This window comes from Syzygium oleosum, unplaced genomic scaffold (genome assembly GCF_021117445.2).
Source record: "Syzygium oleosum isolate NSW1041296 unplaced genomic scaffold, Sole_v2.1 Sole_v2.08, whole genome shotgun sequence".
Classification (NCBI taxonomy): domain Eukaryota; kingdom Viridiplantae; phylum Streptophyta; class Magnoliopsida; order Myrtales; family Myrtaceae; genus Syzygium; species Syzygium oleosum.
Window position 1 is genome coordinate 3407818 of NW_026607492.1, and position 22424 is coordinate 3430241.

General features: G+C 41.5%; 2 protein-coding genes across 2 annotated transcripts; one reads left to right on the plus strand and one right to left on the minus strand.

Moving 5' to 3' along the window:
• Nucleotides 1–1885: 1885 nt before the first annotated feature.
• LOC115662634 (MDIS1-interacting receptor like kinase 2-like) lies at nucleotides 1886–3632 on the minus strand. Its single transcript, XM_056314081.1, has 3 exons — nucleotides 3352–3632; nucleotides 3051–3135; nucleotides 1886–2906 (listed from the first exon to the last, which is right to left on the minus strand). The coding sequence occupies exons 1-3, from the start codon at nucleotides 3482–3484 to the stop codon at nucleotides 1886–1888; spliced, it is 1239 nt and encodes a 412-aa protein (XP_056170056.1). The 5' UTR covers nucleotides 3485–3632.
• An 8518-nt stretch (nucleotides 3633–12150) lies between these two features.
• On the plus strand, nucleotides 12151–13844 carry LOC115662632 (NAC domain-containing protein 92-like). Its single transcript, XM_030584745.2, has 3 exons — nucleotides 12151–12596; nucleotides 12707–12981; nucleotides 13169–13844. The coding sequence occupies exons 1-3, from the start codon at nucleotides 12410–12412 to the stop codon at nucleotides 13643–13645; spliced, it is 939 nt and encodes a 312-aa protein (XP_030440605.1). The 5' UTR covers nucleotides 12151–12409; the 3' UTR covers nucleotides 13646–13844.
• The last annotated feature ends 8580 nt before the right edge of the window (nucleotides 13845–22424 follow it).

Below are 22424 nucleotides of genomic sequence, written 5' to 3' on the forward strand. Positions count from 1 at the left end.
GAAAATTTGATCCGTATTCTGTTTCTATTAATATGTAATGGATGGAAATAGATAACGATGTTATGCTGGACTTAGAATATGAATGGATCGGCACCATGGGCGGGTCTAGAATAAGACGAGGCAAGTCCGCACATGGAATGCCAATGCTCGAAATGAAAAAGCAAGTTGGTGACATGCCGAAACTTTACTTTTCGCTTCTTATATTCAATTTGTATTTACCTAAAACCTCTTGTGGGTTGCATCTGGAGAAAATTATTCATCCGCAAGTATCTTATTTTATAACATTAATGGCTACTTGATAAGATGATCTAGTACATGAAAACCAATCCAGCAAATCACTATCGTGCGACATTAAGGAAAAAGGATATAAATGCATATGAAAGAAACGTGAATTATACCAATAAAATTTGGACTTTAAGTTCCAAAAGAAGGGGACACTGTCATCTAGGGATCGTTATTTTTGACATGACTCAAAATCAACATTCTAACAAGCTAGTTGGAGTTTATATTAATTGTGTTTGTGTCATAATCTTCTCTCCCCGTTTGACAATATTAAAAAAACATATTGTACTCGAGTTCAATCCGTGTAACCTAAAGTTGACCCGACCTGTTTAATTTAATGGGCTGTGTCATCTGGATTGATGACTTGATTTACATTGACCTAATTAGCTAAGCCTAAACTTTTTAGGAGGTGCTGGTGCAGCAACAATTGAATTGTACTAAGGGCATGACGCATATTATGCTCATCATAGGTGGCCCCTTCTTTTGCTTTATGCTAAGCTAGACACCTGTACCGACGCGTCAAAGGACACGACTCTCTTTAATCAACGTCACTTTCCAGACATAGCCACGGCGTTTTGAACAGGGAATAATCTGTGAAAAATTTACATTGACGAAATCAAGCAAATGACCTAAACTCATTTAGAAGGTGGAATAATCTGGTGCTGCAACTTGATCTTTCTTTTAGCAGTTCGGGAGATAACCCGATTTGGAGAGTTCCCGACATCAGAATAACATCCCGGGATTCAACTTTTTATTGACTTGATCCTTACGTTCAGCTGTGACTCTCTTCATCTTTCCTTCCTTTCTTTTGAAAACATGCAAACAAGCAAACATCCTAGTTTGTGAAATTCTAACAACAACAAAAAAGAAAGAAGATTGACTTGGCTTAAATCAACGTCAACCGTATACTTCATATCCTCAATCGCGGTCACCGATTTGCTGCATCATTTATCAATCAACTCTTCACTCGCTGGAATTTATTGAAATTGAATGGGGCAAGTACTTCAGGGTCCTTGCTCTTCTTGTAGGCTTGACGAAGTTTCTGTTGATCCACCTTCCCACCATACTCCTTGATTATTTTTTTGGAGCTGTGCAAGCGAGATTGAATGGAAGGGCTTGGGCAACGCTAGTTTTGGAGCTCGAAAAGCTTTCGAGACTTGTTTCATCGTGGGTCGTGACTTTGGATCACTGCTTAAGCAAGCAAGTGCCAGAGAAACCACCAAAACGATGCTTCTTGCGATAGAATTCTCTCTTGGGATTGGCAAGCGCGGATCTAATATTTGATGTAGCATAATATCTTCTCTGAAAAGTGTCCACAACATTAAGATAATATCACCCGGATGCTCCCCCATTATTGTTTCCATTGCTACCACTCCAAAGCTGTATACGTCGCATTTCTCATTGATGACCAAAGTGTAAGCGAGCTCTAAAAAAAAGAACAAAAAGTTGATGAATTATATGAGGCTTGAAACCAAGTTCTCAATGTTAGCTAGTGCACTATCAATTGATAAATTTTGTAAGCATGATAAAGTGCCAACGGTGTTGTTTACCACATGGTAGGTAAAGTATATCGATCTAGCTATGTGCCTCTAGTTACAACATTCTAGAAAAGTATGGAGGATTGTTGCTCACCCGGTGCTATATATCCATGAGTGCCTGCGATATTTGCAGTGATATTAGATGAGAAATTAGGTTCTAGGAGTCTTGCCGTGCCGAAATCTGATAAGAAAGCCTGCATTTTGTTATCGAGCAAAATATTGTTGCTAGATATGTCTCGATGAACAATTGGTCGACCGCAATCGTGGTGCAGGTAAGACAAGGCATGTGCCACATCCCAAACAATATTGAGCCTTTTAGACCAGTCTAGCTCCATCGCTTCAACGTCATCTCTCAAAGCACAAAATAGACTCCCCCTTTCCATATATTCATAAACCAAGAACATGCATCGTCTGTGTAAGCAGAAACCATGGAGCTTAATTATGCTTCTATGCCGTACTTCAGTCAAGTGTTTCACTTCATTTCGGAAGCTCTTGTCAAAAGATGGGTCCTCTGCTTCAAGACGGTGAAGTTTCTTCAATGCCACGATTTTCCCATTAGGCAATTGTGCTCTATAGACACTACCGTAACCGCCAGTCCCAATGCAATATTTGATGTGAAAGTCTTCAGTTGCATTGATTATGTCTTCATATGCAATTCTCCCATCATAATTCCATATTGACAAGAAATCTCCATTTTTTTCTACAGTCTCTGATTTTTTGCTCTTTGTTCTACCTCCATTTTTTTCTACAGTCTCTGAATTTATGCTCTTTGTTCTATGAAGAATCAAACCAAAAACGAATGCTATTGCCATCAGTGGTATAGTTACCGTCATTATAACCTCAGTCATAGAACCATCAACCCCTCCCGATTCCTCATTGCCTTGGAAAGCTACATAACTAACATTTTCCGTGAGATCATTGTTTGACAAGTCGATGTGACTTAAGTTAAAAAGCTTTTTAAAATTGGGAATTGAACCTTGAAGATAATTGGCCCGAAGATCGAGATAGCTTAACATGACCAAACTCTCAAATTCATGAGGAATATTTCCAAAGAATTTGTTAAAGCTCAAATCTAGATGAGTGAGACTCTTTAGAAATCCAATTTCTGATGGAATGGCACAGTAAAATTGGTTCTTACCTAAATCTAGGTGGATCAGCCTCTTTAAATTGGCCAAAGATGGGGGGAAGGGGCAAGTGAAAGAGTTTGAGCGCAGCCTCAACTCAATCAACCTCTTCAAATTACCTACTTCTGACGGGATAGATCCACTGAATTGGTTTCCTTCCATACTCAGATATGCCAAGTTTGTCAAGTTCCCTATTTCCGGAGGAATAGATCCATTGAAGTAGTTTCTTCCCACACTCACATGTATCAAGTTCCTCAATTTCGCTAGAGATGAAGGAAAGGGACCGACGAAGGAGTTGCTATCTAGGTCAACGTGATACAAATTTATGCAGTTCCTTATCTCAAGCGGGACGAACCCACTTAAGAGATTGCTGCCGAGCGTAAGGCTGCGTAAATTGGACAAGAGACCAAGAGTCGGAGGGATCGTGCCACTGAGCAAGTTAAAACTGAGATCCAGGTGGATTAGCCTCTTTAGATTTCCCAATTCGAGGGGGATTTGACTATTGATATGATTATTACGAATGTCAAGAACTTCTAGCATGGTGAGGTTTTCGAGACAAAGAGGTAACTCACCGGTTAGGTCATTGTCGGACAAGTCGAGGTGCCTGAGCTTTGGGAGTGCACATATTTGAAGGGGAATGATACCAGTGAGGTAATTATCAGGCACCCGAAGAAAGCAGAGATTCGGGATCAGAGAGAAATTCATGCTGCTGAAATTAGTTGCCAACTCGTTGTAGTCGTAGCCTTGTCGTGGTTTGTTTATTTCGACAACGCTTCCAGAATCGTCGCACGAAATGCCAGGCCACGTGCAATGCGACAAGGAAGTGTTGCTCGTAATGGAGTCAAGCCCCCACCACCCACTGCGACGGAGAGCATCTGCCTCTGTTTCCGTAGCAAGGGCAGGGAAGTTGTGGGAGAGAGCCAGCGCAAGTAGGATCCATGTAGCTGCGGTCATCAGCTGGCGAACATGCAAGCCGACGACGGGTTTGCTGACAGGATTCAAATGAATCATTTGGAATATCTTCATGCTTTATAGTTTATAAAGAGAGAGAGAGAGAGAGAGAGAGGATCTCTTCTTTTGCTTGGGAAGTGGAAGGCCTGAGTTTTGCTGTAATATATAATGGGCAATCCCAAGAGAAATGACTATGTGGAGAGCAATTCAACATAACGACTTGGAAGTCTTCGATTGACTAAGGCTCCATTCGTTTGGCGGAAAATATTCTCTCGGAAAATATTTTCCGGGTTTTCCGGTGTTCGGGGGGCGAAAAACGTTTTTCGTGGGAAAATATTTTCCTTCCCCTCACAAAATACTAAAGTCTACGGAAAATGACTTTCGCTTCTTCAAAGCGGAAATAATTTTCCGGAGCTTCTTCTTCTTCTTCTTCACTAAGGTCGCCGATCGCTAGCCGCGCCGCCGCCGGACTCCGGCCGCCGCCGCCGCCGCCGGACGTTGGCCGCGGTCGCGATCCACCGCTGCTCGCCGCCGCCGCCGCCGTGGACGCGAACGTTGGCCATGGTCGGCTGAAAAATATTTTCTAAACTTTTTCATATTGGCGCGAACACGGAAAATTATGTTCTAAAACATTTTCCAGGGAAAATGACTTCCGAAAAAATATTTTCCAAAAGGAGAATATTTTCCGCCAAACGAACGGAGCCCAAGTGGAGCCTCGTGTCACCGTCAGGCGATGGGCCCCGTGGTTTTAGTGCGTATCCAATTCACACTTTGCACTCCGTGAACCGTGCGCGCTAGAATGATTGTTGACCTCGGTCTCACACTTCACACTTTTCTGCGTTTGAATTTTGTTGTGTAACCAGCGTTACTTTTTAAGTTCGGTCTCCATAGAGGGGCCTAATGGACTTCACATCTAATATAGAGAATGATCGTTCAAAGGAGGACTCTGTGATCTAAATAATTTGATCATGACTTTCATCTTCGTTGAATCATTTTGTTTTAAAACCTCAAATTATTAGTTAAGTGATTAAACGTTTAATTTAGATACAACAAATTCTGTCATAACTTTTCATATTCATAATAATCTCACCAGTCACCTTACGGATGGAGCTTTAGTAGATATATGTAAACAGGCGAATTGCGTGTTTGAGTTAAACGGTTTGGATGTTGTATTTGTCAACAAAAGAAGAATCTAATAACTTATTTTGGACTACGTGTCAAGGTTTTCGGGGTTGTGATAGCAAGTTAATTACCCTTACATCCCATGAGTTAGTAACTTGTTTGATTACTTAATGTAAACAAAATTAGATATTATATCCCACGAGCTGCTCTAAAAAGCTTGATAGAAGCTAAATTTCAAACTGAGTAGGACACCATACAAAATCAGCAATGGCTACAAATAAAATATCGAGTTAGTTGTCGTGACATCATTTGAATTTTGTGGCTTCAGACCATGGCTTACTAGATAAAAATGGACAAGATAAGGACACTAAATACGTCATAATTTTTGTATAGCGTTCATTTTGGTATTATAACTTTTCAAGCGATCATTGAAGTATCATAATCTTCAAAAGAAGATAACTTAAGTTACATCCGTAATTTTCTTGCCGGAAATTCGTACGTGGCACTATACTCTGGCGAGCCACGTTGGATGATTTGATATTAAATCAATGCCACAATACGATTTTTAAGCAAGAAAATTTGCCCATGTAACTTGAGTGGTTGGTTTTTAAAAGCTATGGCACTAATTTCTTGGCAAGCAGAATATTTTGCTCATCCAAATCCCTAAATTTCGTGATTTTATGATTCAATTAGAATTTACACAAGCTACAGCGGCCGAAAGAAAAAAAAAATGAATGTAAAGCAGCATGCGCGTATGAAAGGAACTTGTACACATCCATCAAGAAGTCAAGGTCTTTTGGGGTTTCATATGTGTTAATTTTGGGACCAGTACGTGTTCAATGGTTCATGGGAAGTCGAGGTCTTTATGACACTTTGATTGGTGATGTTTGGCCCTGCAAATTTCTAACCCATCGTAAGGGAAAGGTCATGGACCAATTTTCCAGCCTTTTCTTCTTTTGACGAGCAAGCCATCAACTTATAAAGAGAAAGATCCTTGTAATACCAAACCAAGTATGTTGACCGTGCGCTCCAATCTTGCTGGAACTGTCCAATCTAAACTGCCTCTCATGACTCCTCTAACCTAGTATGCACAAAGGTTAATAAACGATTTTAATTATAGATGCCCATGTTCATTGATAGGAGCCAGATTATCAATATGGAGGAAACCTTTTTCAGGGTGCACAGTTTCAATTGACATCCCCTCAATAATCCCGTCGTCCATTAAATACAATGGCTTTCCGCTTTGGCTTTTTCATCCGTTTGGCTTCCTTTTTTTCCATCCTTCTCACAGTTTTCACAAGCCATTTGGGTCTTTCAACTTGACATGAAGCGTATGCTATGAAAATCCCAATATGATTATGGATGCATAACCTATCCCCACTGCCTTCCACTTGAGCCAGCTTCCATGCTCTCTTGTAGCATCCTCTTGGATGAAAGACAATGGTAGTGGAGGACGTTGAGCATCCTCAGGGCATACTTTTGATAGTGGACTTTCACGTAAGCCCGAATTCTTACTAAACGAGTCGCTTGAAGAAGTGTTCAAGTAGTTGGTTTCTGGTGAGGTCCAAGTATCCAAGAGATGCCAAAACACCAGTACCCTAGGAATTCCCCGTTAAGCTTGTTTGAAGATAGATCAAACAGGAAGAGCTTCCTGCACTACAGTGTTAACCTGAATCTCTTCGGCGGAGTGGGGCTATGAAGTTAAACATATTCATGGGACGGGCGGGCTCGAGTGCGGCTATGAAGTTTGGCGAGTTTTTTCTGATCACTAGACTCGATCACGAAGCCTATCAGTTCAAAGGGCCCGAATAGGTCCGCTCACAAATGTGTGGGCTAGGCCCAAATCTGTACCCTTGCGTATGGGCTCAATCAACATGTTTGGGGCCAGAACTCTGGGCTCGGGTAAGACCCTTGGAAAAGACTTGAACCAGAGTCGGATTGTTTCGCTCTGTCAATGCTCTGACCAACGACGAACGAGTAAACTGGGAAGGACAAGACACGGTTGATAATCGCAGATCTCTCAGGACGGACCTTACCAATGTCACCCTGTCGTTCTGTCCAAGAGAAATGGATTTCGTGGTTGATTGGGCCGAGAGAGCCCATCGAGAAAAGAAGGGTTCGAAGCAATTTGATTTCGTGCCAAATGATCTTTTCAGATCGCAAAAGGGGGGAAAAAGTTTGCAGTTTGGTACTTGAGAACAAAGTGCATGATCTCACATTGGTACCCCTCGGATTGGTTTTGGTTCTTATGAGCCGTGCTAGACCCAAAAGATTCTGAATGTTATGCATAGAGACAAATCCATAGGATTAGAGAAGACAATAAAAAGGAAGTATCAATAGTGCTGGGGATGGGATAGGGCGCATGCCTCAAGAGGGCAACAGAATTCCTTTGCCATGTATTGTGTCTCATTAGGCGATTTGATTACCGACTTATATTCTCGATTCGTATTATCCATCCGACGGCGGCACCTAATGGTTTTTCTTCATGAGATTATGCACCGCTGGTCTTTCGCGCCGCTTCATCGAGCTCGTTCGTTTGGAATGAAATCGAAAAGAAGTATCCCTTGCTCCTTTCACATTCTATTGTAACTTGTAAGTTAATTCTTGGTGCCTAACTAAGTCCACCCCTCTAATTCGATAAAAAAGATTGGACCGTGAGATAAGAAATAATGTGGAAGAGAGAATTGTATAAGTTCTCTATATTCCTCTATATATTATTGTATGAAATAATGAAAAGTACATGAGCCTATTTAAAGGTTTATTAGATGATTATTTAAGGCAACATATCAGTCAATGATATGCAACCAAAGTGAAATATGGAAAAATCTCCTAAATACATGCAACATCACAAGAGATATGGAAAATCAAGTGAAATATCCAAAATATCGGTAAGATCCTCTCAAACTCAAAGTGGCATTGAAGAAGTTGTTGGGGGGAAACTTCCCATGACATTTTAATAATTTCAAAATCATCCTTGGCCTAATATCTACTTGATTAACGCGGATGTTCATTATGATGAAGTTGTGATCGTTTCGGAAAGACTGTGATAATATTGTTGGTCTCTAACGCCATGTTCGCCGAGTTAAGAGATGATTCATGATGAATTAATTGTTTGTGATCCGACTCCAAGTGATGGTATCAAGCACGAATCAAAATCCAAGACCGGTTGATATATCTCTCAATTAGATGGAAATATCTCTCTCCCTAAGATCATGCAAACCCTTCGAAGACAAGTTGGTTTTGGCTTTCTTTTTTGGGGGTGATACCAAAGACCACACTTGAACAGCTTGTTTTGAATGGTCTTATGATGGCAAAACGACATTAATGGTTGAGCCCGTGAATTGGATTGAGGCTAAAGGTAAGTATAGTTCCACGATTGATCAAAACAACTAGGTAGCTATCTTAACCCACTTCCTCATTTAGACTATGGTGTGTAAAGCAACGAATAAAAATATAAATCCATAATATCTTTTTCGATGTGGACCGGTTCATCGCCACATAATTCTCCCTTAATATCTTGGGCTAAGATAATTCCAACATAATCTGTGCCAAAAAGTCCCTAATTGCCTTAGATCTAGGCATTCTTTTCTCGAGTTTTGTCAAATACCTAGATTTCATGGCTTCGAATCTCGCATCTTCCGCTCTTTCAAAGGCGAGTTAGAAGATAAAGTAGACCTTTTGGAAAGAGTAGACCTTTGCTCGATTCCTTCCTTCAAGAGGCAGGCCCCTTCTTTGGCCAATGAATGTTCTACTCTCGCTAATTTTTTATCAACTTAATGATGCAGCTGATATATAGGAGGGAAAATTGTCCAAAAAATCTTAAACCTATTGCACTTTTACCAATTAAGTCATAAACTTTTTGATTTTGCCAATTCAGTACTAAACATTTTCATGTTTTGCCAATTGAGTTCATCCGGCCAATTTTAGATGGAAATCACTGATGTAGACGCTAGTCGTACCGCTGGATGGACAAAATTTGATAATATTTTAACATTTTTTTTTTCGAATTTTTTATCTTTTTATTTTTTATCTTTCTTTTTTTTTCTTTTTCTTTTTCTTCTTCCAAGTCTAGGGGGTCGTCAACCTTGTCGGGTACAGGCGAGGTCTGACCGACCCTCGCTACCGTAGGCGAGGGTTGCAGCCCTCGCATAGTGGCTGGCTCTCGCCTATGGCCAGCGAGGGTCAGCTGGCAACCCTCTTCGGACTTGATAGAAAAAAAAAAGGGAAAAGAAAGAAAGAAAAAGAAAAAAGAAAAAATTCAATTTCTTTTAAAAAAAAATTATAAAAATTATCATCGTCAATGCTGGCCGTCCTACGTGGCACTATCGACGTCCACGTCAGTGATTTCCGATTAAAATTTACTAGATGGACTCAATTGGCAAAACGTGAAAAAGTTAAAGACTCAATTGGCAAAATTAAAAGGTTTATGACCGAATTAGTAAAAGTACAATAGATTTATGACTTTTTTGACAATTTTTCCTATATAGGATGACTCAAGCTCTAGAAATGAGCGACGCGACTCTACATTTGGAATACCAACTCTCCTCTTTTTTTCTCCTCAGCGAATCGCATTACTCGACATAGGCTGAATTTCAAAAAAACCAAAGCGAACTTATCAAGGATAAAGGTCAATTAAGTGTGTTCATATCGAGTGTTGCGTATCCAGCGGTCACGCAAGTAGATCGGGACCTTGGAGAGAAGCGCAAGCAAGTCCTCTCCGAATCACTTATGATCGAAGCATGCGCATCATTTTGTGGATTGATTCGAACACAACAAGATAAGAATAGACCCGCGGAACGAAACTCCACGACCTTCACATCTTTGATTTGCATGACCTTTTCGAGCTGACCACATAGATAGCAGAAGTCGTGGTAACTAATCTCCATTTGTCGGCATCCCATGCACCAACGGGACACCGCCACGTCGCTGTCTCCTGTCGTGGCGTCAAGCTGGAAGGGTGGGAGACAAGGGCCCGCATGCCAACTTGGGAACCCTAGGTGCGCTGTAATTAGTCAAGATTAGGAAAACCCCATTAAATCTAAACATGGAGATTTCCGGGTGCTTTACTTTTGTCGCCGCCGTCCAATCGCAGGCCCCCATGTAGCAGCTCCCAGTTTTGGTTGCTTCCCCGTCGGCAAACGGCGGCACTGTCTCTTTCCTAGGGTCTTTCGTTTCTTTCCTTTTTTTTAAAACAAGCACATAACCCGTTGACGTGGCGGATTAACTACGTTGACAAACCCTCGAATCTCGGCCGTCGGATCCACTGAGGTTGCCCAAATCATGTGAATTCTCCTCGTGGTAGCCAATGCTGCCACGACTTGTAAATTGGTGGGTCGATTCTTGTCCTCTTCCTTCCCCTCCCCTCCCCCCTCTGAAAACGAAAGGTGTGGCGCCACTTTTCTGCATTGTTAAGCTAATCTTATGTTAATGTTTGGGTGATAATTAAAGACCATTGCATGATCTTTATGTTCAAATCGTTTGTATTATTATCGATTTGAAATTTGTATGGCGGATTTCCAACTGATAAAGGGAGCTCCAATCGGCCAATAATTCGGCAATTGTTTAGGCCAAAGAAAGGGTTGCACTAGCTTCCATGGCCATCTTTCAACGTCCGCCCTTTGTCCTTAATGAGCCAAGTCTTCCACAGCTTTCCAATGTGCGAATATCTTGACGTAAATGTTTGATTAAATATATCATGTTAACGATAGGTGAATAAACAAGGCATGATTTGCGATGGAATTACGTGGTAAAGTGATAATCAACGTGACTTTGGTTTGTTGTTTAGCCGATAAATATATATACTGTCGTGTGAAATTAAGCCACTTTCCACATCCGTGTGATCCGGGGATCTTCGACTGGTATCGTTAGTCTTGTGGCTAAATGGTGTGTGTTAAGCTCGGTTTTCATGTCCAAGCTTGCCTCCGGCATAAGATCGTCCGAACCGGTCTCGACACATTTGTAGATGCGCGGGTTTAAAACATGTCGTCCTGATTTGAAATCACGAGAAACTTATCTATCAGCACAATGGCTCGGACACAGCAGAGACGAGATTGGAGCCGTATCTGTTCCCCCAACACCAATAATTGGAAGAAGCAAACCAACTGATTCTCCCGAAAAGGTAAGCAACGGGGACATAGGCCATACTCTTTATGGGAGACAAGGTCAAACAAGACAAGAACGTATGGGTTTTGAACTGGGATTTGAGATAGATTCACTTTGTCAAAGCGGCACCATACGACTTTGACGATTTTGGCTCAAGTAAAAGCGAAACAGAACTTGAACTTTACTTCGGCAGATCAGGACTTTAAGAAGTAAAGAACTCGATTGAATCTTTTGAATTAGAACCGTATGTATGGAACCTTGTGACAGCATTCAAACCATTATGGAGGCTAAGTAAATGAATCTCTGTAAAAATATGTTTTCTACGGTATCGCTTATATGTAGTTAGACATTGGTATATGCTGTGATAGGAACTTCAAAGGCTTTCGAGTATTTAAATTCTAAGGAGTTGATCAAAGTTCGACGAAATGACTTCTTGTGTACATGAACAAACGGTATGCACATATTGTGCACTATAGTCAAAACCCTCTTCGATTGATGATGCAGCTCAGTGTTTCTTAACATAATTTCATTATACTTGATGATTCTTGATGGGGTCACGGTAGCAAAGATCCAGGAGGCTTCTGACTTGAGCAGAACATATTGGTATTCTCTCATTGTTTAGCCTCTTTTGCAGAACTTATTTCAGGAGATGCGAGTCTAATGACTTCATAACTAAGGTTTCGAAACGGACGGCATCAACACGGGGAGTTCGACCTAAAAACCAATTGACATACTTCTTCGTAAATCAAGCGTGGTATAGTTAGGATAGCACGAATTTCAGTTCTGGTCTCGTTTATCGGCTGATAAAATTCATAACTACAGTTGTTCCTGGAAGACCTTGATTGAACAGATAAAGCTCAAGTCACCATCTTTATCGTGGATTGCTGTAAAAGATGCCCGGAGGTTGTGAACCCGTTTTTATCGCTGGGAACATAGTTGAAACTTTCCTGTTTTGACTTTAGGAGAAATTAGATATGGATTGAAAATATAAAATAATATAACCATTTGAAAGCTTAGAACTTGCCCACCAAGTTGCCTTACAGCCTACGCTTCTGTACCTCCAAAAGAGCAAGTATTTAGAGAGTTGTGTTGCTCCAAAACCAAACCTTCTTCTCTGTTATTGAGAAGATTTTTGCACCACAGCCTCTTTTGCCTTCTCAAATATCATCACCTGATTAAAAGACTATTTAAAGCCTCTCTTGCCCTCCGTTTAACTCCAGATTTTTCGATTGATTCGCCATTTAGAACCTCAAAAGACCATCTGAAACTATTCGGGACTTAAAGGGTGTTATGATGAATGACACTGTGATTCTCGAAGAAGGTGAACAGATGGAATTGCCTCCGGGGTTTCGATTCCACCCGAACGACGAAGAGCTGATCACTCACTACCTCAACCCAAAAGTTCTCGACGGTGGCTTCTGTGCAAGAGCCATGGGGGAGGTTGATTTGAACAAGTGCGAACCGTGGGACTTGCCTGGTAATATACCCCTTAAGCCTTGCATCCTTGGGGCTGCTTCTTGTCGTTTTTCCAATTTGTCATATAATGATGTGCTAATAAGTTTGTTTAAATATTGTTCGGCTGTGAAGGGAGAGCAAAAATGGGCGAAAAGGAATGGTACTTCTTCTGTGTGAGAGACAGGAAGTACCCGACCGGTTTGAGGACGAATAGAGCAACCGAAGCTGGTTATTGGAAAGCCACCGGTAAAGACAAGGAGATCCATAGGATGAAGAAGTTGGTTGGGATGAAGAAAACTCTGGTTTTCTACAGGGGAAGAGCTCCTAATGGCCAGAAGTCCAACTGGGTCATGCATGAATTCAGACTAGAAGATGGCAATCAACATCATCTTTCAAACCCACAAAAGGTATGGCCTTGCCGGGGCTATGCGGCGGAGTTTTAATCAGGTCATTGCGTTTTAGACCCTTTCCATAAGGCCATTGAACCGCCAAAGCAGTTTCGAATACAAGATCATTGCTTCGAGCGTCCTAATTCTCAAATACTTGATTGCTCAACTCAGTTTTTGATGACTGTATTTCTCTTACCTTTTGCAGAACGACTGGGTCATATGCAGAATCTTTCAAAAAAGACCTGATGGGAAGAAAGCTGATCAGCCTGTGACTCCGTCTGGTGGTCTAGAGAGGCTGAGCACGTTTGACAATGAACCGAGACCATCTCTCTTGCCTCTGCCTCCATTGGTGGAGTCGTCTCCATTCACCACCTCCTTCTCCGATCGAGCCGAGGATCACAACGCTCAGAACGACCTCATGATGAGCACGCACAACCAGAAGGCTCACCTCTTCCCTCCTTCGTCTTCATCGGAGCTAGACCCGTCTCTCGATGCCACGCCTTCGTTCGGCTGGTCCGACACGGTCTTCATGCACGAGCAGTCGATCCTGAGGATGCTGCTCGAGAACTCCGCGTCGAACGCAAGAGCGGAGTACGCAGATTTCTCGCAAGCTAATCGCCCGAGCAGAGAGACGATCCAGACATCTTTTCAGTGCGATGTGGATTGCCTCTGGAGAAACTGAGGGTGGAGATGGAAGGTTAGGCATCAAAGTGAAGGTGGAGAGCACGGTGGTTTAGATGATTCGAATCTTGTTCTTCTTCTTTCTGGTTTGCTCTTCATGGGTGGAATAGGCTGGAGGCTGTCGTTGTTTGAAGAGGCCTTTTGTGTTTGTGCCTGTGTCTGTACAGTCTCTGCATCTTCATAACTTTTTTGGTTTCTGCTGCTTTTTCTATATCTATATATATACAAGGTGAAAGCCTAGGATTATTTCCAACCTCTGATTTTTATGCACAAAATTTTTCATAAAAGTTCATACTCTGTTCATTAAAATGAATGGCAAAGGTATGTTATAGAGCGATCGAGTGGAAAAGTAATTTGTTGCTTAAATCTCTCTTAAACTCTTAATATGGATATAACAAATCTTAATCTTGCAACTGTTTAAATATGTTCTCTAAAATACTCTAAAACTTCATTGGTTTACTTTCTGATTATATACACAACTGCGATTTCGTTGGCTTCTGTGAAGTGTAACATTTTATAAAGCTCCACAAGATTGCATATGAGATCGATGTCCGATTACAGAAAATTGATTAACTCGTTGGTCGAAGCTTTTGAATAGAACTCGAGTTTAGCTAGATTTCTTATGTGGCTGAGGCTCTTGAGTTTCTTTCTGTGGCATGAGGCATGGACTCAGACCTTACTTAGCCCATCTAACCATCCACAATTTGTGGTGGGCTCACTAATTAGTGCATGAGATTTGGGTAGACACAAGCCTTCGTTCATCTTGTCCCAACTATGTGTTCCTATGGATTTGCTAGATTGAATTAATAAAAGCCACGACGTACCAAATCCGAATATCGCGAAAAACCTATTCATTTAAGGTGTGTTCACTGTCCGGCAAACTTGAATTGGATCCGATCGATGAGCCGGCCGGACCTACGTGAGTATCGAGCCTAAAGATCCTAGTGTAACCCGTCCTGCCCATGATATGAAAATTAACGCTTTAAAAATATCATCAGGCCTGAGAGGGCTTGACGGGCCTAAGCGGGTGGGCTGAGCCGGAGGGTGAATCTGCTTATCTAGGCCCGATTGAATTGTTATTCGGGCCTTTGTACATTGAAGTGCATAGTGCATTGAGGAATTAGTATGCCCATGATCTTCAATTTCACTGTGAAAACTTGATCTTACCGGAACGGAGTGGGAATAAAGAATTCTGGATCTTATCCCATAGGAAGAATGATGGCACATCTCAATTTGAATGGCATGAAGACACATCCAGACAAAACAGATACCTCGTGTCCTGTTCACAAGGGGGAAAGTGTCAGCGTTATCAAATTATGCTTCGATACCACATGATTCGGTCAAAATAAAATAAACCCACGACGTCTCGAAAAGGTATCTCGAGCTAACTTTCATCCGCCGAACCAAAACCCACAACTCTTTACACCACCTAGAGGCTAGAGTCGATAAAACCATCATTCGTTGTCGGCAATGTCACCCACGCACAATCACGTAAAATCGCACCGGTTCACAATCCCGGTTCAAGGTTTTTTTCGGTTCGAATTTTATGACCTACTCTATACTTGCCAAGCAAATGCTTGAATGCTTCTACGGTACAGGTGAGACCGAACAACTGCTTATAACAAGTACCATGAGCACATTCACTGCTCCGGGCCACCGCATGTATTTCCATCAATGGATTCATTCGGAAGATGGAACGATTGGATTGAGGAGACATGCAAAACCCGGCACGTGACGAAACAACAGCCGATGAACGCGAAGGAGAAAAGGTACAAATGACTCCTAACCTTTGGAACCAAACGTTTAATAAGACGAACCACGCCGACTCGAGTCGTACGAAAACGATTCGATCTTTGACCTTAAGGCCGAAAGAAGGCCTCTCATCAGATGAACTTACAGAAACAAACACGGGGTTCGTCCCAAAAAGCCATCCGACTGGCTTAGTTAATTATGACTTTGCTTTGACGAAGAACAGGTTTAAGGTCTTTTTATGGCTATAGCGCATCATGTTTTGCATGTCTCGACTGGCTTAGTTAATTATGACTTTGCTTTGACGAAGAAAAGGTTTAAGGTCTTCCTATGGCTATAGCGCATCATGTTTTGCATGTCTCGTTGCCGACCCCAGATGCTATTTTCAGCGATGCGATGGCGGCCACCATGTGTCTGGATTTTCACAAAGCACAAGCCTTGCTGGTTCCCGCATCCCAAAAGTATCTTCTGCGGTGATGCTACCACCGACCACAGGTCCCATTTGAAGTTGTGTCCCCAAGATCGTGACTAGTATCCTAACAACTACAGCTATAAGGAGCAAAGGGTAACTTGCTGGGTGTGGTGCTAAAATAGATGATATCTATAAAGCTCTTTAGGTGGTTTAATTAATCAAGCTCTCGTGTCTTTATAGTTCCTTAATGTACATTATTTGTTAGGTTGATTAACGCGACTGACTAAGAATCATTCTCTCACAAGCCATTTGAACTTTTTGCTTTCTTGCGAACTTTCCTGCGAACTGTGCGTGTGCCTTAGCATCGGGGCTTTGCACGCTTAAAATGGCTGATGTGCTACTAGTGACCAAGGATATCGCATGCCGCACGGTCCTTTAAATTGGGTCAATGACTCGGACCTTGACATTTGGTATCGGAGCCAAAGTTGTAGTGAAAGATTTCGAAAATCATGGTCAACACTCAGATGGCCGAAGATCGGAAACGGATTGAGGTGACTCTCCTAGATGGCTAGGGGCATCAATTACGGAACTCGAGGAGCAAATTGGGTTCGTTAAGGGATCACGTCATGCTATGAGCAATCAAGTGGGTATTCTCGAAGACGATGTTCGATAGACTATGTGCGTACTGCGTGAATATAACAAAAATGACTGCTCTAAGTGACTATGTCCAGGGATGTCAATGGGTCAGGTCGGGACGGGCTTTCATGATACCCGGCCCGACCCAAGATCATGTTCAACATATACTCCAAGAATTGGGTGGGTCGGGTTTAGGATATTTTTTTTTAAACAGAGCCCAATCTTCGAACTATCATTGAGAGACAGATAGCTGCTTTGTTCTCTACAGCTTGTTCTGTACCTCCTCCTCTGTCTCTCTCTCTTTGCATTTGCAGTATCAGTTGAGCACTGCTCCCTCCACCCAATCACCACCCAAGAAGGCCCACGGGAGTAGCTCCGGAAAAATGAGCGTCGTCGCTGAGTCCAAGAAGAAATCGCCCGAGCCCCCGGCGGCGAAGCTGCGCTCCGACGACCAGAAGCCCTCGTCAACCTCCTTCGCCGCCACCAACCGCAAGACCATCATCAAGAGCGTTGACATGACAACCTCCGAAGCTCGGGCTTTTTTGACAACCCTAAAGGACAGGACAACCTCTGAAGCTCGGTGTTGCTTCAAATCCTGAGTGCAGAACCGAAGACAAGAGCCGTGAAGGCCGCTGCTTCGGCGGAGAGGATCGACGGGGAGACGAAGCTCGCCAGGGAGGTGGGGCTCGGCGCCAGGGCCTCGACCTGGGCTGTCACGGCGAGCACCATGGGGGTGAGGACGAAGGCCACCACGGCCATGTTCGCGAACTTCACGACTGCCATTGCCACGAACTCAAACTCGAGCTTTTCGCACGCCTTTGAGAGGTTGTAAGGGCGAGGAGGAGCTAGGGTTTCTTGGTCACGCATGCGTAGAGAGAGAAGAGAGCGAAGGGGAGAGAGAGGGGGGGAAGGGCTATTCTGAACGATTTATATTTGGTGCCAGGATCAAAAAAAGCCCAGCCCAGCCCAGCCCGGTCTAGCCCGACCCTAACAATTACCCACACCTAAAACCCTTACCCAAAGAAGGCCAGGACCTGACCCCAAAATACCCTAAATTTCGGGTCGGGGCGGGCCGAACCGGGCCGAGCGGGGTCAGCTCGGGCTTTTTTGACACCCCTAACCATGTCAACACGAGCCACGAATAATGCAACCAACTTTGAGATGGGCCGCATGAAGGTGCTAGAACCACGGGCTTATTCCAGCGACCGAGATGCTAAGCAGCTCTGGAACTTTGGGTTAGGCGTGGAGTGATAATTTGGGGCCGTGGGAGGGGACCTTGCTCGCTCCATTTTCATCTAAATATGAGCATATAAATGTGAAAATTGAAATTTAGAGGAACATGATTAATTAATTGATAGCACATTTGCATGACATTTTCATTCGAATTAAATATTTTCGTCGATAAGTTAGAGCAACAAATGCAACAATATACTATGCCGATTAGTTGGGGAATGCAAAGCCAAACCAAATAACGCCCCAAGAGAAGTAAAAATATCTCTCATATGCATCCCAACAGAGTGAAAACCCCACACCTTATTCTCGAGTCAATTTTGTGTATTTCTTCGAAATTTATTGGCATATATACACATTCTCTACAACGTTTTCGCAGGTAGATTTGTGTCTGCCACACGTGATTGATACAATTTGCTCACGTCTATAAGACTAACGAGATGAAGAATTTGAACAACACGTTGTTATGAAAAAGAAACAGTCGGAGCAAATCGGTGATTTGCTAACTCAAACTCACTCCGACCGACCGGACCGGAACATTTATGTACTGGTTTTTCACGCTTTTTTACACGAGGCTGATTTTACGAGGATATAAGTTTTACATAAATACATCATTTTTTTTTCTTTAATTCGAACTATGTGATCATTGGTGCAACCCAGAGCTAACGTGTCGAATGGCATGTGGCTAGAGCCAGATCACCAAAAGTACCGAAATACGCGACGACCCGTTTCACTTTTCGAACCACAGAAATCTCCTTTCCAACGTTAGGGCCACCCACCCTTCAGTCAGTCCTCAGTAGCCGACAAAGTGCGACTTGATTAAAGAAAAGATCCAAAGGGTAATCGAGCAAGCAAGTAGCCCAAGTGAACAAATTTAACTTGGCGTTGTCTTGTGTGCGTCCAAGAGTTTGGACCACTCTTTGCCGGCCGGGGGTGGCAGGTGGCTACCATCTCGGTCCCTATCCTCGGGTCTATCGAATCTATTCGAGTTCCGTGTATTGTGGCAGGTAAATTAGGTGGATCCAACGTGGGATTTGATCGAAAACCGAGGATCGTGGTGTGCCGAGATCGCATCGGTCCGGCGCGAGTCGGGACTGGACTCGGCATTTTTTCCTTGGTGAAAAATTAACGATCGAATTCGAAACTCTTCCATCGTGGAAAAAGAAGGCAATCCAAGACCTCCATTAGAAAATTGATCGATGTGGATCGAGTCAAAATCTAGTACTCCCTTCTTCCACCGAATCCTAACTCGCTCGTATCTTTTGCCACTGTGCTGCCATCGTCGGGCCGCCTCAACTACCACCATCACCATTAGTATGTCGCCATCACCATCTCTATGCTTAGCCATCAAACTGCCACCATCCTTTCTCTCTCTCTCTCTCCTAACGTGCACATTGGGGGCCTCCTTAATTGTAAAAGTTATCATTTGGTGTAAAGATTTGGATAGGCCTATCCGATTTTCAGTATAATTTTCATTAAAGGGGATGATGACATCGCGAATATCTTAAATTGATACTCGTTTTACGATTCAATATCCAAACTTTTTTTTGTTTTCGATCAAGCACCTTAACTTTTCAAACAAGCGTAACACTGTAAATTGGTTGTATGCACAATTGAACAAGAATGAATTTGTGTGATTCTGATTCAAGAAAGCACAAAATAAAAATAAAAAATTATGTAGATTCTGAAAGGGGAAAATAACACAAATAGTCCTCGAATTTTGATCTGATGTGCAATGTATTCCTAGACTTTTAATTTGTTCAATGTAGTCCCCAGACTTTAGTCCAATATGCAATGTGGTCCATAAACTTTTAATTTATTCAATGTAGTCCATAAAATTTTGTTACATGTTCAATTTAGTGTCTGTACTGTATGAAAATATCCAATGTTGTCCCTGATCTTGAATTAATAGAAGGACCACACTGAATATTTTTCATATAATTTAGGGACTACATTGAACATGTACCAAAAGTTCATGGACCACATTGAAATATATTAAAAGTTTATATATTACATTATATATTGAACTAAAGTTTATGAACCATTTGTGTCATTATCTTTTTTAAAAGACAGCAAAGTGTCTCACAATGTCGACACTCCTCATTTCCACTTGCATGTCCAGTTTTCTTTTGTTCCTAGGTACATGTCTTTTGTTGGGGCTATTTTTGTGATTTCACATGCTCTCTCTTTTTTTAATCTCATTATTCACGATAGGTGGGGCCCACTTGTGCATGGACTCATTCCTCTCTTGAGCGAAAGTATTTAGTGGTTAGGTAATATCATATTATAAATTGACGTGCAATTTTATATTGAAATCCAATCAATAATTGATACGTGTCAATGAAGTAGCAAGTAAATAAGAAAAGATCAACCTCCTTTTCTCTCTCTCTCAAATGAGATGATAAAAATATAATGTAGCTCAAGAGCTTAATACATGCTACGGAAAATTTAAAAAAAAAATCGCAAAAAACAAAATGCTATGAAAGCTTAAAAGTATAACCCGAAAATAATTTAGCTTACGGATTACATATTAGGTTTATGTAATATAAACTAATGAAATGCGATTATTGTTTGATCTACATTTCGCTCAATAATATGTTTCTCATGTCTATATAAAATTTCAACTTTACAAATGCTGCAATAATGATTATGATGATAATAAAAATCAACTAGTAATGGCTTAGACAATAATGCGAATTTGGCTTCTTAGTTTTGTTGGTTGGAGAGCTTTTGTTTATAGAGTTCTGCTTTAGGATAAGGAGATAAGATAATTGGGATTACGAGCTCAGAGATCTAAAATGTAGAAAGGAGCAATGTTTTGTTTAAAAATTTACAAAAAATTAACTCCGAACTGAAATGCTAAAGTTAAAAAATAACCACGATCTGATATGCACAACTCTAACAGTAAGTTAGACGTTCCATAAAGAATAAAAAGCATCTTAATATGCAAAACGAAATAATAAAATAAACAAGTATCTATTTTAATTGCCTAGATTTTAAGGTAGAATGACATCAGATCCAACAATAAATGTACATAATCTTTTTAATAAGGAGCAAATTCACCTAATGTTGCATCTAAATACATATGATTACTACATAACCTAATTCGCTTCAGCGTTGATACTTTACACAGAGAACTTAATAATGTACGGTCATAAGCTTATTTTTTTAATTCTTAGTTACATTATATTGAAAATAAAAAAAATTCAGTTCTGAAGTTTTTTTTAATTTTCATTTTTTGTAAATTAATGTACTATATTTCTCATAATCTTAATTAATTTTTTTGTTCAAATAATCTTAATTAATTGACCATGAACAATATATAAAGAGGATGTGCGGAGAGTGTCTGCGCTAAAAAAGAAGGAAAATGACACAAATAGTCCCTAAAATTTGTCCTAACGTGCAATGCGATCTATGAACTTTTAATTTGTTTAATGTGATCCAAGAACTTTAGCCCAATATGTAATATGGTCTCTCAACTTTTAATTTGTTAAATGTAGTTTATAAATTTTTTTATATATGTTCAATTTTTTTTTTTTGTAAGGTAAGTATTATATTGACTTTTCAACACACAAATTACAAGGAAGTAGCCGAACACAAAAACCTCGAACCTGAGAAGACAAAGGATGTCCCGACAGGCGCAAAGGTGTTGCGACTAAGGGAGAAGCACCAAGAGTGCACTAAGCGGCAAGGACAGCTATCCCGCAAAAAGAAAGGAAAAAATGCCTATACAAGGGTCACATAAAGATGGACGCCGCAATACCCCAATTGACTTAGTGTTCTGTTCCGGATTGTCTTCCACCGTTTTGAGGGAGAGCCCTTTGTCCCCAACAGCCTTTAGAAGGTGAGTACGCATAGCAGGCAAAAAAACTGGCCGATTCCTAAAAAGAACGTGGTTCCTTTCTGTCCAAATAAGATGGCAAAGGGTCACAAAGGAAAACCGAGTAATACGCTGATGAAAGGATTGTCCAGTAGTGACCCGAGCAACCCAACGAAAATTTTCTTGGCAGGAGCCATTGCGCCAATAAAGGTTACAATTAGACGCCCAAAAAGAGCAAGGGATCGAGAGATACCGCATACAAAAAAGATGATCAATAGAGTCGGCCACAACGACGAACGCACAGCCCCTACGGAAATTCTCGCGGTAGCTTAAGAGAAGTTCTTGAGTGGGAAGCCTCTTGAGGGAGATAATCCAAAGCAAAAAGGCGTGTCTAGGCGCTATATGATGATCCCAAACAAAGGAATGCTCAATTTAATCCCTGCCCCTACAAGGGTCATATATGTTCAATTTAATCCCTGCACTATATGAAAATGTTCAATGTTGTCCCTGATATTGAATTAATGGAAGGACTACATTGAATAATTTCAAATAGTTCAGGAACTACATTGAACATGTACTAAAAGTCCATAAATCACGTTGAACAAATTAAAAGTTTGAGAGACCGCATTGAACGTTAAGCTAAAATTCAGTAATCATATTAAACAAATTAAAAGTTCGGGGATCACATTGCACAATCGGCCAAAATTCAATGAACATCTGCCTCGTTATTCCCGCTAAAAAAAAGCGACGAATGGATCATTCCTTACCTACTGCTACGGTCTACGTCAGCAAAACCCCCACTCCCAATCGCTACCCTCCGAAAAATAACCCGAGTTAGTTACATCCCTAACCATGGTCAATCCTGCTCGTAGATACCAGCGAAACGACAGGTAAGAACTGCGTGTTCGTATCTATTTAACCACCCACGATATT

What these genes read in the sequence shown, in the direction of transcription:
- LOC115662634 (XM_056314081.1), bottom strand. Translation starts at nt 3,484, where the DNA reads ATGCTAGAAGTTCTTGACATTCGTAATAATCATATCAATAGTCAAATC. An exon ending in CACGATCCCTCCGACTCTTG is followed by an intron (nt 3,136 to 3,351) that starts GTCTCTTGTCCA and finishes CTCCGGAAATAG; the next exon opens with GGAACTTGACAAACTTGGCA. An exon ending in GAAGTAGGTAATTTGAAGAG is followed by an intron (nt 2,907 to 3,050) that starts GTTGATTGAGTT and finishes ATTTCTAAAGAG; the next exon opens with TCTCACTCATCTAGATTTGA.
- LOC115662632 (XM_030584745.2), top strand. Translation starts at nt 12,410, where the DNA reads ATGATGAATGACACTGTGATTCTCGAAGAAGGTGAACAGATGGAATTG. An exon ending in CGAACCGTGGGACTTGCCTG is followed by an intron (nt 12,597 to 12,706) that starts GTAATATACCCC and finishes TCGGCTGTGAAG; the next exon opens with GGAGAGCAAAAATGGGCGAA. An exon ending in ATCTTTCAAACCCACAAAAG is followed by an intron (nt 12,982 to 13,168) that starts GTATGGCCTTGC and finishes TACCTTTTGCAG; the next exon opens with AACGACTGGGTCATATGCAG.